General features: G+C 37.3%; 1 protein-coding gene across 1 annotated transcript; it reads right to left on the bottom strand.

Moving 5' to 3' along the window:
- Positions 1 to 6,970: 6,970 nt before the first annotated feature.
- On the bottom strand, positions 6,971 to 18,337 carry LOC114171515 (elongation factor Tu, mitochondrial-like). Its single transcript, XM_028056484.1, has 11 exons — positions 18,213 to 18,337; positions 18,063 to 18,088; positions 16,008 to 16,060; positions 9,401 to 9,475; positions 9,232 to 9,324; positions 9,072 to 9,146; positions 8,522 to 8,626; positions 8,328 to 8,418; positions 8,001 to 8,206; positions 7,166 to 7,249; positions 6,971 to 7,066 (listed from the first exon to the last, which is right to left on the bottom strand). The coding sequence occupies exons 1-11, from the start codon at positions 18,335 to 18,337 to the stop codon at positions 6,971 to 6,973; spliced, it is 1,029 nt and encodes a 342-aa protein (XP_027912285.1).
- Between the last annotated feature and the right edge of the window lie 101 nt (positions 18,338 to 18,438).

The following is an 18,438-nucleotide window of genomic DNA, read 5'->3' as shown; positions in this document are numbered from 1 at the left end:
TCTGAACATCTCCTTCTGCAGTATTTTTATGAAGGCTTGCACCACATGGATCGAAATATGATTGATGCCGCAAGTGGTGGTGCCCTTGGTAACATAACCCCAGCTGCAGCCAGGCAACTGATAGAAAACATGGCTTCAAATTCTCAACAATTTGGCACAAGGAGTGATGCCATAGTTGTTAGAGGTGTACATGATGTAGGGGCAGCCGAGTACACAAAGAAGTTGGAAAGTAAGATTGATGCTCTTACCTCACTTGTCAATCAACTTGCTTCCAATCAGAGAGCTCCAGCTGCAAGAGTTTGTGGCCTTTGTACATCTGTTGATCACTTTACAGACTCTTGCCCAGCGTTGCAACAACAGGCTGTTGCTGCTGCTTCTTCTTCTACACCAGTGGATACGCCTCAGGCCTATGCAGCAAATATTTTCAACAATAGGCCCCAACATCAACAACAGAACCATGATTTGTCAACAAACAGATATAATCCAGGATGGAGGAATCACCCTAATTTGAGATGGGGAAACCAGGGTAACCAGCAGCCTCAACAATTTCAAAATGTGCAACCCCCTCCACAACAAAGAGTTGCACCTGCACCACAAGCTGCTCCTGTTCCACCTCTACCACACCAGCTCCTGCTGTAGCACCTGCACCTTCTTCTTCTACTTCATTGGAGGAGTTAGTCAGGATGGTGACCCTTCAAAATATGCAATTTCAGCAGGAGACTAGGGCCTCAATCCAGAGTTTGACAAATCAAATGGGGCAGATGGCCACTCAGCTAAACCAGGCACAGGCTCAGAATTCTGACAAGCTTCCATCACAGACGGTGGAAAATCCGAGGAATGTGAGTGCCATTACATTAACATCTGGGAAGAACATTGAAGTTCCCACTCCTGAGCCTACACCTCCAAAGGAAGCCGACCCTGCCAAACTTCAGAGAAAGCGTGATGCTCATGCAGCTGGTCCTTCCACATTTGGTGCGACTTCTACACCTTCCACCTCTACTTCTGCACCTTCCATACCTCTTCCTTTCCCACCAAGAGCCATTCCAAGCAAAAAGATGGAAGAGGTTGACAGGGAGATCTTGGAAACTTTTAGGACGGTGGAGGTGAACATACCTCTGTTGGATGCCATAAAACAAATTCCCAGATATGCAAAGTTCTTGAAGGAGCTATGCATGCACAAAAGGAGGCTAAAAGGAAACGAAAAGATCAGCATGGGCAGAAACGTGTCAGCATTGATAGGTAAATCTGTTCCTCAGATTCCTGAGAAGTGCAAGGACCCAGGTACATTTTGTGTACCTTGCATCATAGGTAACAATAAATTTGAAAATGCAATGCTTGATCTTGGTGCTTCAATAAATGTAATGCCTCTATCTATTTTTAAATCTCTTTCACTTGGACCCCTGCAACCTACGGGTGTGGTGATTCAGTTGGCAAATATAAGTGTTGCCCACCCCGCAGGTTTGGTTGATGATGTTTTGGTTCGTGTTGGTGAATTGATTTTCCCTGCTGATTTTTACATTCTTGATATGGAAGAGGGATTTTCACATGGTTCTGCACCCATCATTTTAGGCAGACCATTTTTGAAAACTGCACGAACCAAAATTGATGTCCATGCAGGTACTTTGTCCATGGAGTTTGATGATATTGTTGTGCGATTCAACATTCTGGATGCCATGAAACATCCTTCTGAGGATCATTCTGTTTTTCACGTGGATATTATTGATGATGTTGTTGATGGATTGATCTCTGATTTCCACTCTTTGCATGCATTTAAACATTCATTTGTGTCTGAGTTGTCTGAATTTGCATGCATTGATGATTTTGATTCTGATTCTAATTCTGATTCTAATGATGCTGAATATGATGTGGATAATGTTGAATCTACTGAGTTTCACTCTCTGGATGTTGTACCTATTGACTTTGATGTTATACAATCAGGTTGCACTAACCATGTTGCAGGAAGTACATACGCATCTGATTGTTATGCTCAGGTACAGGTTGTGGAACCCATTTCTCCCTCCCCTCTGGTTCCTGATATTCAGCCAGCATCCAGTACTCCAGAGTTGAAACCACTGCCAGACAACCTCAAGTATGTCTACTTAGAGGAGGAGGACAAACTACCTGTCATCATTTCCACCTCCCTCACTGCTGAACAAGAGCAGAGGTTGTTGCAAGTTCTTAAGAAGCATAAGAAGGCAATTGGATGGACATTGGCTGACATCCTTGGTATTAGCCCATCAACATGCATGCACAGGATATTGTTGGAAGATGGAGCAAAGCCAGTGAGACAGCCACAGAGGCGACTCAACCCTGTCATCTCGGATGTTGTAAAGAAGGAGGTGACCAAGCTTCTACAAGCTGGGATCATCTACCCCATTTTTGACAGTCAGTGGGTTAGCCCCATCCATGTTGTTCCAAAGAAGACTGGCCTCACTGTAGTCAAGAACGAAAAAGAGGAGCTAATTCCAACAAGAGTGCAAAACAGTTGGAGGGTTTGCATTGACTACAGAAGGCTAAATCAAGAAACCAGAAAAGACCACTTCCCCCTGCCTTTTATTGATCAGATGCTTGAGCGCTTGGCAGGTAAGTCCCATTATTGCTTTCTTGATGGGTTTTCTGGTTATTTTCAAATTTGTATTGCACCTGAGGACCCTGAAAAAACCACATTCACCTGCCCCTTTGGCACTTTTGCCTATAGGAGGATGCCGTTTGGCCTATGCAATGCCCCTGGCACATTCCAGCGGTGCATGCTTAGCATTTTTAGTGATTTTCTTGAAAAATGCATAGAGGTGTTTATGGACGACTTTACTGTATATGGGTCCTCATTTGATGCATGTTTGGATAGTTTGGATAGAGTTTTAAACAGGTGCATCCAATCTAACCTTGTTCTCAATTTTGAGAAATGTCATTTCATGGTAGAACAAGGCATAGTATTGGGGCACATAATTTCAAAAAAGGGCATTGAAGTTGACCCTGCCAAGATCTCAATTATTTCACAATTGCCTTACCCCTCTTCTGTGCGAGAGGTTCGTTCTTTTCTTGGCCATGCAGGGTTTTACAGGCGCTTCATTCAAGACTTCAGTAAGAAGGCCCTCCCACTGTCTAACCTACTGCAAAAAGATGTTGACTTCATCTTTGATGAAGGATGCAAAGAGGCTTTTGATTGCCTCAAGAAGGCCTTGACCACAACTCCAATCATTCAGGCGCCCGACTGGACAGCCCCATTTGAGCTTATGTGTGATGCATCCAACTATGCATTAGGGGCTGTTCTAGCTCAAAGGATTGATAAGCAGCCGAGGGTAATCTACTACGCCTCCAGGACATTAGATGCTGCCCAAGCAAACTATACCACAACAGAAAAAGAGCTCCTTGCGGTAGTTTTTGCACTTGAAAAGTTTCGATCTTATCTGCTTGGTTCTCCTATTGTTGTGTTTACTGACCATGCAGCTCTTAAGTACCTGTTGAAGAAGGCAGAATCAAAACCTCGGCTGATAAGATGGATGCTCTGGCTCCAAGAATTTGATTTGGAGATCCGTGATAGGAGCGGAGCACAAAACCTGGTTGCAGACCACCTAAGCAGGATTGAGAGGTCTACTGATGATGCTGCTACACCGATCCGGGATGACTTTCCCGATGAAAGTTTGTTGACACTCTCTACTTCTTCCTCACCTTGGTTTGCTAACATTGTTAATTATCTTGCTGCTTCTATTTTTCCTCCCCTAGCATCCAGAGCTCAATGTGATAAACTCAAGAGCGATGCTAGGTATTACATTTGGTATGACCCCTATCTGTGGAAAATGTGCAGTGATCAGGTTACCAGGAGATGCATTCCGGACCATGAGATTGACTCGGTCCTCAAATTTTGTCATTCATCTGCACCTGGTGGTCACCTTGGCACACAAAGGACAGCTCGCAAGGTGCTAGATTGTGGATTTTATTGGCCCACCATCTTCAAGGATGCGTGGAGGATATGTAGCACGTGTGAGGAATGCCAACGAGCAGGAGGAGCCATTTCCTGGAGACAACAGATGCCTCAACAACCCATGCTATTTTGTGAGGTGTTTGACGTCTGGGGTATAGATTTCATGGGCCCTTTCCCTGTCTCTTTTGGTTTCACTTACATCTTGCTTGCTGTTGATTATGTTTCAAAATGGGTGGAAGCCAAACCCACTAGAACTAATGATGCTCGAGTTGTTGTGGACTTTGTTAGGTCTCACATATTTTGCAGGTTTGGAATTCCTCGAGCTATTGTTAGTGACCAAGGCACCCATTTTTGCAACAGATCCTTGGGGGTTTTGCTTCAAAAGTACGGGGTTGTGCAAAAACTTTCTACACCATATCACCCCCAAACTAATGGGCAAGCCGAGATCTCAAATAGAGAAATCAAGAGGATCTTGGAGAAGATTGTGCAGCCCAACAGGAAGGATTGGAGCAATAGACTTGAGGATGCTCTATGGGCTCACAGGACTGCTTACAAGGCACCTATAGGGATGTCTCCTTATCGGGTTGTCTTTGGTAAGCCATGCCACCTTCCAGTGGAGATAGAGCATCGAGCCTACTGGGCTGTCAAGTCATGCAACTTCTCTCTTGATCAAGTTGGGGAGGAAAGGAAGCTGCAGTTGAACGAGTTGGATGAGATCCGTTTGGAGGCATATCAGAACTCTATGTTCTACAAGGAGAAGACCAAGAGATTCCATGATAGCTCCATTGCTAGAAAGGAGTTTGTTGTTGGTCAGCAAGTTTTACTGTATAACTCCAGACTTGGACTCATGGGGGGTAAGTTGAGATCAAAGTGGATTGGTCCTTTTGTTGTCACTAATGTTTATCCTTATGGTGCAGTTGAAATCAAAAGCCAGTCCACAGATAAGAGCATCAAAGTGAATGGGCATCGTCTTAAGCCATTACTCAGCAATCCTGCCTTGGTGGATACTGTTGTGGAGGAAACTTCCCTGCTTGACCCCACTGCTATTTCACCATGATTCAGGGAGTTTTCTTTCCCTTTCTTTCTCCTTCTTCTTTACTTTTATTGCACTTGTCCAGGTCTGTCCGTCTGTTGTTGTTTCCGTTTGTTTGTTTCATTTTTGTTAATTAGTGTTAGTTAGTGTGTTATGTTTTTGCTTTCTGTTTGGAACACTCATTTCACTCTTGGAGGATGAGTTGTTGGTTATTCTGTGAACTGTTATCCTTGCTTTGTCTTTGCATGTCAACTTGCTTTTGGAATTAGTTTACCCTGTGTAAGAATTTGAGCCACTCTCTGTTCTTTGATTGTGTGATATATGCCTCTTGAATGGTTGCACAGTGGCCTTGGCTTGACTCTTTCTGAATGCCTTTCTGATTCACATGCATGTTGGGATATGATTTAGGCAATTTTGTTCTGTGAGCCTACAACCAGATGAGCCTACCTTGAACTGTTTCCGTTGATACCCCTTTTTGAGCCTGCATACCCTTTCATTGTTTTACAGCTCATTACAAGCCCTTAGCCTGAAAAACCATGATTATTCCTACCTTAGGAAATTTTGGAGCTTTGGAATTGTTTTGGGAATGGGTGCTCAATTAAGTGTGGTCGCGCACAACAAGTGTGGTTGTGCGCGCACTTGTTGTTGGTTCTTGGAATTGCTCATTTGTACACCAAAGTGGGATTTCAAAATTGTTGTTTCTCTGTATGTTCTCTGTATAGAAAAAAAAGAAAGAAAAAGAAAAAAAAAAGAAAAGAAAAGAGAATAAAGAAAAGAAATAAAAAGGAGTTTGGATTTGAGCATTGTGTGAGAACCGAAGTTGGAAGTGTTGGTGTTTGGGATTACTTTCATGATTGATTGAGACTTATTACCCACTGCTCCTCTATTTCCTTGGTTGCTTAGCTACTTATCCATATGTTCCACACCTTGTCCTCAGCCCCATTACAACCTTGAAAAGTCCTTCTGATCTTGACCTGCATGTGTTTCTGGTTTGGTTGTTCGTTCTAGAGGCTTGCCAAGTCTGTTTGATGTTTGTTTTTCAAGGGTGCTTTGAGAGTAAACAGTAGCATAGAGATTTGAGTGATACAGTGCATATTTCGTGAGGTTATGTTGCTTTCAATTCTCTCCTTAAGCTGAACTGAGTACTTGACATGTTTTGAACTGCTTGGATGATGTTCACGGATACCTTGCAGCTTTGAATCCTTCTGTGTTAGATGTGTTTCCATTTGTCTGTGTCGAGTCCGTTTGTCATGTGTCTGTTTGTCTTGTGGCTTTTTGTCTCTCTTGTTATGTTTGTGATGTCCTTGCTTTGCTTTACTCTTTAATTTTGCCCAGGAGTGCAAAAGGGTAAGTATGGTCGATTTTGATGAGTCATTATTTTCTTCTATTCCACTAGCCTTTGTGCACCCATATACCTTGCATCGAACACTTTTCAAACCAACCTGCATCATGGAACAAGAACTCATCATGTTCAAAGGTTCATGGAAAGGCAACAAGAGTTGCTTCAAGTGAAGTTGGATATGATCCAAGGATGAGGTGGCGTGCTGCTAATCCAGCAGTAGAGACCACACGCGCTTGGAAGGGACAACATGGTCGTGCGGCGAACTCAGATAACACCTCACTTGATAACGATGAAACTTTCAACAGTTTCATTCGACGTGCCAAGGGTAAACTTAGAACCGTGTCCCACATCGGTCGGGAGCAGAGCAACGTTACACCTGTACCACTACGAGATGATGACGAGGCTAATGCTAGGGATAACCTAAACGACCAGTTTTCGAATTTTATCAAGAGTTCGAAGAAGAAGTTGAGAAGTACATCAAGCATGAGGAAGCATGGTTCCTTCAACAGACGGTGACCATTGATAAACTAGGGAACCTCAAAGAGAGTGATTTGACATGTGGGTCCATCCAATATTCTGTTATATATACTGCATGAAAATAAGATCCTAAGCCATGCAAGCATTATTATACTTTACATTTTTTTCTATTTCAAGCACAGTAAATGTGAAATGTTTATTTGGGGGGAATAATTTTGACTGGTTTATTGTTTGTTTGTAAGAAATTAATATAAATTGATGTTTTGTCTTTAATGAAAGGTTTCTGATTAATCTGTAGTGTTTTTATTGAAAGAATAATTAATATCAGTTTATTAACAGGAAGGATCAAAGGGCAGCTATATATAGGAAATGACTCAATGAACATACATACCTGCATTAGACCCAACACCTCTACTTCTTCACCGACTTTAATGACGCCTTGTTCAACACGGCCAGTGGCAACTGTTCCACGTCCCTTCATCACAAATGAAAAATATAAAGCAGCTGAAATGATGGAAACCATTGCCCCCATATTTATTTATGTCCATACAATCCAATATATGTAATGAAACAAATGCAGATTTTGAGAGAACTAAGTGTTGAAAATAGAAATTTTGATATTCTCTTTAAGGAAAAAAAAACAATTATATGAGACAACAGTTTTTAAAGCACTATGTTAAGATTTAAATTACCACTGCGTCATATCATTACAAAGAGCAAGGCCGTAACAAATGCTACCTCCTTTCCTTTTTTATTCTTCAAAAACCCTAGACCGAATTAAGAATTTGAAATTTAAGATTTTGAAAGTTTATCCTTCACCTAACTAGAGATTTAGAAGAACAAGAAAGAATTTGTTAAAGTGACCACAGTTACAAAGATGACCGATATTATAAACATCTATTCCACATATGCTCCAGTGTTCATAATCCCATCTGCTTATGATGTTAAGCACATCAATAATTGCTGTAGTTTGAGTGAACTGAAGGAGCATATAAGGAATTTAAAGCAATTTTAACGTAAACAGAATAGTAATAAATAGTACTTCTTAAACAGTGGCGTTACCTAAACGGTGTTTATACTGGAGCAGATGGAAAGTGATAGAACATGATAAAAACACAAGACCTACATTACAAATTGTAACAATTTTATAACTGAGGCCATCTTTACTTCAATGAATCTGCTTGCTTCAAAAATTAACCCAAAAAATAAAGTTCAGGTCCTTTTACCTGAATTGAGAACACATCTTCAATTGGCATTAGGAAGGGCTTGTCAAGTTGGCGAACAGGGTCAGGAATGTATGCATCTACAGCATCCATTAATGTTAGAATGGCCTGTCTTCCAATCTCGTCATTTGTACCCTGTAAAGCAAACAACGCTGAACCTCTAATGATCGGGATTTCATCCCCAGGGAACTTGTAGAAGCTCAGTAGCTCTGCAAAAAACATTATCATAAAAACACATTTTAGCAAACACAAAGATTACAGAAACTTAAGCAGGTTTATTCATTTTGTGAGCATGGACAAGAGAAGAGAAGCCTTAGAGAAACACCCTACCACGTAACTCCATTTCTACAAGCTCTAACAACTCTGGATCATCAACAACATCAACTTTATTTAGAAAGCAAACAAGAGATGGCACACCAACCTGCATAATACATTTAAAGATAAAATATGTCAATCTAGAAGTAAGGAGAAAGGTGTAGACGTTCTAGGTATATATATACAAACCACATCAGTAGAATACCTACTTGGCGAGCAAGAAGAATGTGCTCCTTGGTTTGAGGCATTTGTCCATCAGGTGCAGATACAACAAGTATACCACCATCCATTTGCGTAGCTCCCGTAATCATATTCTGAAAAAAAAACAACAGACAATTATAAAGCATACAGTGAACAAGAATTAATTTGTTATTTAAACTAAATAAAACCATTAGATAAACCATCTAGTAAGTACATCAAGGCAAGCTGGAATGCTAAACCCACCAGCATTCATGGAAAATAGGAATCTGACAAATGCAGTTGTTGCCAATATACAGTGTAATCAATACCTATAAAATATATTTTGTTACAAACTAAACTACTTCCAAATTCCTAGCATAAATTTTCCATCTCATTTTGAAAAGAAGGTCAGGCTACACAAGCACCAAAATATGCTAAATTCCACAATTAACTATTATACAAGGTAAAATTGCTTAAATTTGTTCGCCACAACTTAACCACCCAGCTTCCGTTAGGCAATTGATAACTCCAATAAAAAAAAACATTCTTAGAGAAACTAAACCAAATTCGAAAGCTTACTTTAACATAATCCGCGTGTCCAGGGCAGTCCACATGCGCATAATGTCGTTTTGCAGTCTCATACTCCACATGAGCCTGAAAACCGAAATATAGAGCAAGCATACATATCAACAGAAAACAACACAATCGATTGCAAGACCAAAAGAGTGTGATTCCATACCGTTGCAATGGTGATTCCTCTCTTCTTCTCTTCAGGAGCCTTGTCAATTTCATCAAAGGCCACAGCCTTAGCCTTCCCTTCATCCGCAAGCACCTGATCAAACCTAATTGAGTAATAAACACCAAAACATCCACCTCAACACACATTTAAACAAAGAGTGAATCAAGACCTTGGTGATTGCCGCAGTTAGCGTGGTCTTCCCATGATCCACGTGTCCAATAGTTCTGACATTAACGTGAGGCTTCTTGCAAAGTCAAACAATAAATGAACAAAACAAGTAAAAGACATACTAATAACGATTACTGTTACTTGTATATTTTAAATTTTGCGACAAAAAGAGAAAGCGAGAGTGTTACGTTCTGGTGAAAGTTGCCATGGATCTCCACCATGGATTGGAATTGAAAGAATAGAAGGAGGTGGAGTGGAGTCACTGGGAGTAGAGAGAGGAGAACGAGATACGGAAGAGTGGATTTGAGAGGCTAAGGGGAAGAGGCGGCGAGAAGTGGAAGAGGAGTGTCTGAGAAGAAGAGTGGCCATTGAAGAAGTGATGAGGAGAATGAAAAGCCCTAACTATGGAGTGCAGAGGCGAGGGTTTTAGGAGAAGGAAGACAAAAGCGAAGAGCAGTGAGTGCGAAGAGCGAGGGTTTTAGAATGGGCGCCCGACACCGACCGTCATATTCGTGCGGCCCAATTTGAGCACTCTCATAATGTTTCGGAGCACATACATACTTCTTTTTTTCTGTTACAAATGTTTTTTTCTTCTTGCTCCGACAGAAAATATTTGAAGTGATTTTTATCTTATTGACTTAATTTAAAGTTTTAGATAAATGAATTAATTCGTGTCTGGTTTAACTTATTTAGTTAAATGGTATCTTTTGGTAAAATTTAGGTATATTTTATGAGAAATAATTCTGTTCGAGGTAGAAAAAATTATATATTAGGACAGGGTTATTCTGGTTCAAAAATGACCATTTTTCTCTTTATTTTATTTTTTTATGAAAATGCATTAACTTGTGATAAGTATAAATAAAATGAATAAATAAATTAAAAGATAATTTATGTAATATAGGTTTTACTTGTTTGTTTAGTATAGATGCTTTATATTCAACTTTTTTCATTTTGAGTCAACTCTAATTTTCTTTTCTTATTTTTTAAACGAATGTATAGATAGGAGTTTTATACTTTTAGTCGGTATTTCCTCTTTTGAATTTTTAAACGAATGTATATAATTGTTTCTTTGCTTAAAATCATTTGCTTTTGTCGATGAAATCATATAAAATAGTTACGTATTGTTGCTCTTTTGTAAGCAATAAAATATTTTCGATTTTAATGTTGTGATACTTTTCAATTAAATTTGTTTTTTAAGAAACTTTTAAAGGACAATGTTCTCTTTGCATCTTTTACTCCTTATCAATCTTTATTAGTATACTTTGACTTCAATTGAAGGGAGCCTAATGGTTGATTGGATGATTCAATTTCTATTTTAAACTCTCCTTTGGTTGATGGAAATATCATGGTGAAAGAAAAAAGAAAAATTTAATGATGGGATGTTGCTTGATGATGGACAATCTCTATCTTGTACTTCTAAGATTTAGTTTTAGACATGTTCCTACAAAACTTAAGTGCTCATATTTTTGCACTATTATTTTGGTAGACTTCAAGATTTAATAATTTATAATATTTTTGTTGATGTTAATTTTTATTGTATATTTTCTTATCATACATATTAATATGTATGATACAAAAAATATGTAATAAATATCAATATCAACAAAAATATTATAAGTTATTAAATTACAAATTAAAACTTCATATAATGTATCAACTTATATTGAACTATGGATTATTTATAATATTATATATTAGAAAAAATGGTTAAAATTGAATTCGATATATATATATATATATATATATATATATATATATATATATATATATATATATATATATATATTAATAAATAAATAAAGGTTAAAGCTTCTAACCAGAACCTTGATCATGCAAAAAATTGTGTTAGGTGTACAAACATATTTAATATTTATTTTATATAACTTAAATCTATATTTACCTGTATTTTTCTATTATATTTTCTTTTTTCCTTTTAATTTACAAAATTATTATCTCGTTTTAATATGATTTTTATTTTATATGATGGTGAAAATAACTATTCTTGTTTTTGTTTTTTGTGTATAGCTTTTTGTTCTCGATTCATTTGAACATATACTTTGCTGGTTGGATTTGTTATTTTGAGCCAATTCCTCCGAGAAATTGACTTTCATACGAATCTTTGAAAACATGAAACAAATTAAAAGTAGAAAACAATTTATAAAATGTAATAGTTTTCTTCGTATTGTTAATCACTTTGACTATACATTTAAATTTAGCACAACAGTGAATTGAAATTAATATTATCATTTTTAAAAACACTTTATGAACAATATTGATATAGTACAATTCGGTTAAAATAGTATAGTCCAAATTAAAATTAATATAGTTTGATTCAAAAGTGTAATTAGAAAAAATGTTTGGTTCATAACAGTTGGTTCATATCGTTGTTCGGTTCACTAAATGCAGTTTAGTTTGTTAGAATAAAAGACAATTCAATTCAATTTGTTTGAATAAAATTAACGAAAATTTGTATGAATTAAATATAAAATATGTGACAATAATACTGACTTTGTATGTGGTAATGACACTTGCTTGACATATGACACTGCCATGTGTCATAATGTTGACTTGGATGTGAACAATTTTTTAAAATTTTTTAAAAAATTTTAAAAATAAAAAAAATAACGAAATGACACATGATTGTCGTTGTTCACTTTTGGTTAACAATTTAAATGTCGTCACAAAAAATAATCAAATTGATCATAATTTATACAAATATTTTAACACATAAAAAAAGTCACATCAGATTATAAGAGAAAATTGTCAAAATATCATTGTCCTTCATAAAAATATGACCAAATCGAAGAAAGAGAAACGAAACTTGGGACAAATGATGTCTTTAAGAATAAAAAAAATAATATTCTCTTCCCCCGACCTCTTCACCTTTTATCTACAACTTCCCTCTTTTCTTCAGAATTTGCTCATTCCTCGTGCTCATTGGAAGGTGTTGCGCTTTCCTATCACACAAAGGTGTTGTCTTCTTCCGGTGAAGTGTGGGCTGGCTTACGTTTGTGTGATGTCCGAAATTACCCATATCCTCGATTAATCCGGTTGGGCTGAATCCAGCCAAACCCGAATGTTGCTTAGCTCTAGGTGCAGAGCTGAACTTAGGGTTTTGTTGTTTGTTCCTTGGTCTTCTATCAATCCAACACATTTGATCCTTGCATAAACTTGGAAAGCTTAATAATTTAGGAGACAAACATGCTAGTTTATGAAAGCATAAATACAATGTAGGCATACACAAACTTAAACATAAAACATAAACCACAAAAGTGACTAACTCCTAATAAAGCAAATATTATTAAAAAAGTAAAACACCCATGTCACATCATAAAAATAAATAATTATAAATATATTTAAATAATGGTTTAACACATCTCAAGACATCTAATGCATCATCAATATTCTTTGGACAACAATATAAATCATATTAACTACTAAGAATATTTTGTTGTAACGACTAAACATTGATAATGAAGTATGTCAAACAACAAACCCATCTTATTCATCTTTGAATTGATTTATCATCAACCAAAACAAAACCTTCTAATTATCACATTTTACCATCACATGTATGTAATCTGGCCAAATATTAATTTTCTTTTGGAACAACCAATATTCGCATGATATACATAAACACTGATGTTTAACATTTTTCACTAACTATGATCATTAACTGCAAAAAGTATTAAACTTGAATATTTTGTTAACTTCTTGATTTAATTTACTCACAAAAAATATTAAACTACCAAAACATTGAATATTTTATTTATACTGAAACTAAATATTTATAGGTATTTATTTTAATACAAAAATTTTATCAGGTTTTTATCTTCTCCCACGCGCATGAACTAACCCCTAAACGGAATCTCTGCCGGCACACTTTAGAGCAAACCACAGCCATTGACGGCCAAAAAAAGGGCCTGGAAAATCAAATTGCCGGTTGCGAAGCCGCCGTCCCGAACCAGATCGCCACCGTCGCGAGCCACCTACGCGAACACAACCAGATCGGTGTTGCGAGCCACCTCCGCTGCGACGAAACCAGAGCCAGCAGATGTCTCGCGAAACCAGGCTGCCACGACGAACCACCACACGTTGACGAAGCCACGCGTTGCAGAACCACTGCGAATCAGATCGACGACGAGGGCACTTTCTGACGTGAAATCCCCATCACTGCGGCGCCGGCTACCACGCAGCCACCTGCGATGAAAAAAGCTGCCCGGAGAAGACGCGAAACCAGACGCGAACACACCTACATTGCGAGAATCCTCCACCTCCGTTCCAAACAGAACCGCAGGCCACCGTGACAGAAATTGATGTCGATTGCGCCAATGTGACAGCCACCACGGTACCTACAAAAAACCAGACTAGACAGACCCCCGCGAAGCAACCCACCGTCGACGAGAACGCAACTTCAAGAAAGGGTTCAGTCTTCTTCATCGAGATTTGGCCGTGCTCAATGAAGAAGAAGGGTTTGAAATCCAAGCGAGAGACGAAAGGTTAAAGAAATTGGGGATTTAGGGTTCTTCGAAACCCTTGAGAATAAGATTTGGGGATTATCTTGATTAGGGCTGCCAACGTTTGGTGACTTCAAATTCGAAATAGACAACCTAAAAAATACGTTGTTTTTTGGTTGATTCTAAACAAAGCATTCATTCATCTACGATCACAGAACTAATGCAGTCTCTCAAGTCACACCATGCTGTTTCATCTTCTCTTTTCAATCAATTCTCTTATCAGTCTATGACATTCTTCCTCTCTTTCTCAACCAAAAGCTGCTGCCTACACTTCAACGAAACCACTTCAATAATTGATTACCTGAATTCCGACTTGCAGTTCTCCAGAACCCAATCCCTTTATGTCTCCAAACGTGTTTCAGGGTGCAGATTCCCTCAAAACCCCTTATCAGTGCTCATTTTCTTCAAACAAATAGGCTTTTCGCAAAGCCAGATTCTCTCCTGATTCGTCAAAGACCCCAGATACTGTTTACAAACGTTGAGAAAATCTTGAGATCCAAAATTCAGCTCTTTCAGATGTCTGGATTCCAGGGTTACGAGTATGCAGCTTCATTTCAAAGAATCCCTCCATTTTGACTCATAGCTTGAAGAAAACATTGGTCCCCTCATTGAAGCTATTAGGAAAATTGTCTACGACCAGAAAGATTTTATTCTTGTTTTGCACAGATGTGGTTGGATACTCCCAAAGTACAAAAGAATTATGGAGAATGTCATCTTCTTGGAGAGTTGTGGCATTCTTGGGACTCATCTTTCATTGCTACTCAAACTTCATCCAAGGCTTTTCGTTGCACAGCGGTCTACTATTGAAAACAATGTTTCTCGAGCTGTAGACTTGGGTTTCCGTGAAAATTCAAGAATGCTTGTCCATGCAATTCATACATTAAGTTGTTTGAGCGATAAAACATTTGAGAGAAAGTTGAAACTAATTAATTGTTTTGGTTTTTCGAAGGATGAGGGCCTGAAATGTTCAAGAGAACTCCGACTTTGTTTAGAACATCAGAGAAGAAGTTGAAAGTTGGAATGAAATTCTTCTTGCATACAGTTATGCTGCCCAAGTCAGTCCTTATTCACCAGCCTAAGATTTTAATGTACAACATGGAGGATCGCGTGCTTCCTCGATATAAAGTCTTCCAACTGTTGAAATCAAAAAATCTCTGCAAGAAAGTCCCCAGTTATATTCATGTGTTGTGCTTGTCTGAGGAGATGTTCTTGGACAAGTATATATCACAGTTCAGAGAAAATGCAGAGGAGTTATTAGTAGCATACAAGGGTCATTATCTGGAGGCATAACCATACCTTCAATTCTGTTTTTTCACTCTTCCACAGGGTTCTAATACTGAAATTATTTAGATAGTGTTGTGCATAACCATGGAATGTCTCATTGTAGTAATGAAGATGGCTCGTTTATTGTATCTGTTTATTGATTATGCATCTTTCTTTCCCATGGTAATTTGGTGGTCATAAGAACCTTGGAAGATCCACACGAAAATAAGCAATCCACTTTGACTGCTCCTTTAAAGAGGTATGCAGAGTATACTTTTCTTGATCTTGTTGACTTGTTCCCCAACTGGGATATGCTCCAACGTTGAATTGTAAAATTAGCCTGTATTCATCTTCCAGCACCCTTGTTTAGCTTTTAAATCGCTGAGCATTAATTAGACTGTTTCGATGTTGTGAATTATGTAAGTTAATTTGATTAGTCAAATTTGTATGTGCGTAAGTAGGATTGATATCGAGTTTCCTTTTACTCCCTTCCACCTTCTACTATTAAGAGAGAAAAAATCAAGAAGAACGTGGGTTGCATTAGTAAATCTTAGGTGGTACTTGAAAGTTGAAACCATTGAGACATTATTATGCTGCTTTATTGTCAACGTTTAAGACTGCTTTTTTTTAATGGCTTTTCAATGAGGGACTAAAGGTATGCATCACTGCTTTCACTTGTTTATCACTGGAATATATTTGGTAGTATTTGAACTAAGCTAAAAAATGCCAAAATATAATCCCTTCAACTGCAGCTGCAACAAATCTTCTTACAATCTCTTTCCCTTACAAGATGGACCATTCTTTGCTGTGACAGTTTCATCTTGTCACCTTGCAGTGGCCCTCCAGCCCCGTCTTATGATGTCCTGACTCAACAGCTAAACCTGAAAACAATCAAAGAAGAGTTCATATTTTGTATATTAATTCTGATGCATTATCTTTGAAGGTCCGTCTCATGATATTTTGTATCACTCTTCTGCAGGGTTGTTATATTATAATAGATAAATATTACAATAGACAACATATGTGTATAAGGACACACATTAAAAGAAATAATTATCTATTTATTTTAAAAATCAAATAATTTTAAAAATAATCTTTAGAAATACATATCGTGGGTTAAATCGATTCAATATAGAATTCGAGCATTTTAGAGATTTGTATGAAGATTTTAAATTTAAAAAACTAATAATAGTATTTAAGAACTAAAATAATAATTTATTAGATATTAAAGGTTAGAGTTGAAATATATTTTTATTTTTACGGTAAATCAGTTTAATAATAAATCAAATGAATAAAATAATTATTCAGAGAAGTAATACTTTAAACATAATATATTCTTTAATAATTTATTAAATGACCAACTAATTATAAATTCTAAAATTATAAATTTAATATAATAATAAAAAAAAAAAAATATTACTTCTCTAAATATAGGGAGCCCATTAACTATAATACAGTAACATTCGCAAGAAATTTTTTTTCTTCTAGTCTCTAAAATACGCCATTTCAAAGTATAGTTTATTGTTAACTCTACTTGGTTACATAGTGAACTAATTTTCAAGTCTTTTATTAATGGTGGTAAATTCAAAACCCCATTACCATTATGAAAAAGCAGATAAGTTCTTGCATGTGATTGTTAGGTGTAATAAAGTAGTTTCGAACCTTAGTGTAGTCAAAGTTCTCTCTAATAACAACCGTCCCACCTTAAAAAAACACTTACGGAATCATAAAAGCTGGTCCAGTATTTTGAATTTGAGTCAAAATAACTGGTTCTAGAAGTGTCAAGTTTGGTACATAATGGTTTGTTTTCTAAAAGATGGTGGTAGTGACATAAATCAGCGGTGGAACCGGGAAGAGTAAATGGTATAAGAAAGAAGAAATCTTTGGCGTGAGTTGAAAATTAGAACTTTGTTTCTTTCGAGCTGCATGACTTGGACTCGCTTTCCCCCCCTCTCTTTCTGTCTTTTGTGAAAGAACATGACAACATTAAACTATCTATTAACTGAGATAAATGTGGAAGCAATACTCAACCAGCAACGTTAGATTGAGATAAATTTAACTACGGTTGATACACTACACCATGAACATGCAAAAATAAAATTCCAGAAGCATATTCGTTTTAATGTTTGGTATGGTAGGAGCCACTTACATTCTGGCTCTCTGATCGTAATTTAAAATTCAACAAGTGCGATGAGTTGTTTAATTTCCACATAAAGACACACGAATAATAATTACCCATAACCCATAAGCATCTTATATATATGGGAATGACGTGATTCTTGCAAGCTGCAACTGAAACTTTTGTTTATTTCGCCAATTCTGAAAAGGGTCCTCTTGGAATCTGATACCATCTAGCTGCTCCATGGAAAACTCTCATGTTTGTGAGGGTGGGAGAGGAAGATACTGATTTTTGATGAAAGAGATAAATGTTTATGTTTATTTTTTTTGCTTTTTATTATGATAATAAGAGATAATTAAAACAGCAGTATACAATACTAACCATAGAATTATCAAGTACTTAAAGAAAATCTCTTCCTTTTATTTTATTTCCTTGAGAAGATTAGGACTAAGCCGTCAACTTTTGCCATGGTTCAATGTTACTGTATATACATCAGTACTTCGTTGTTTTGGAGTTTGACACCATTATATTCGTGGAAAATTAGAAAAAGCTCTTCTTAATCGCTGTTCAGAATCTTAACTGGATAGCTCCTACGAAAAACAATTAGTCCTCATACACATACCTATTCAAAACATGTCACTATTTCTTTCTTATTTTAGTTCATAATCTTCCATTTACACCCTCATAACACACTATAAAACAAGTTACACCAACTCAACTTATAATCATTTGAGCTTAACCAAGTTTGTCGAGAAACCATATACCTTGCATCGAACACTTTTCAACCAACCTGCATCATGGAACAGGAACTCATCATGTTCAAAGGTTCATGGAAAGGCAACAAGAGTTGCTTCAAGTGAAGCTGGATATGATCCAAGGATGAGGTGGCGTGCTGCTAATCCAGCAGTAGAGACCACACGCGCTTGGAAGGGACAACATGGTCGTGCGGCGAACTCAGATAACACCTCACTTGATAACATGAAACTTTCAACAGTTTCATTCGACGTGCCAAGGGTAAACTTAGAACCGTGTCCCACATCGGTCGGGAGCAGAGCAACGTTACACCTGTACCACTACGAGATGAGACGAGGCTAATGCTAGGGATAACCTAAACGACCAGTTTTCGAATTTTATCAAGAG

The sequence above is a fragment of the Vigna unguiculata genome, unplaced genomic scaffold (genome assembly GCF_004118075.2).
Source record: "Vigna unguiculata cultivar IT97K-499-35 unplaced genomic scaffold, ASM411807v1 contig_285, whole genome shotgun sequence".
Lineage (NCBI taxonomy): Eukaryota > Viridiplantae > Streptophyta > Magnoliopsida > Fabales > Fabaceae > Vigna > Vigna unguiculata.
The sequence above is the reverse complement of the archived record's forward strand: the minus strand, read 5'-3'. Positions and strand labels throughout refer to the sequence as shown.

What these genes read in the sequence shown, in the direction of transcription:
- LOC114171515 (XM_028056484.1), bottom strand. Translation starts at nt 18,337, where the DNA reads ATGTGGGACACGGTTCTAAGTTTACCCTTGGCACGTCGAATGAAACTG. An exon ending in TGAAAAGTGTTCGATGCAAG is followed by an intron (nt 16,061 to 18,062) that starts GTATATGGTTTC and finishes GATTGTTTTCAG; the next exon opens with GTTTAGCTGTTGAGTCAGGA. An exon ending in GAGGAATCACCATTGCAACG is followed by an intron (nt 9,147 to 9,231) that starts GTATGGAATCAC and finishes TTCGGTTTTCAG; the next exon opens with GCTCATGTGGAGTATGAGAC.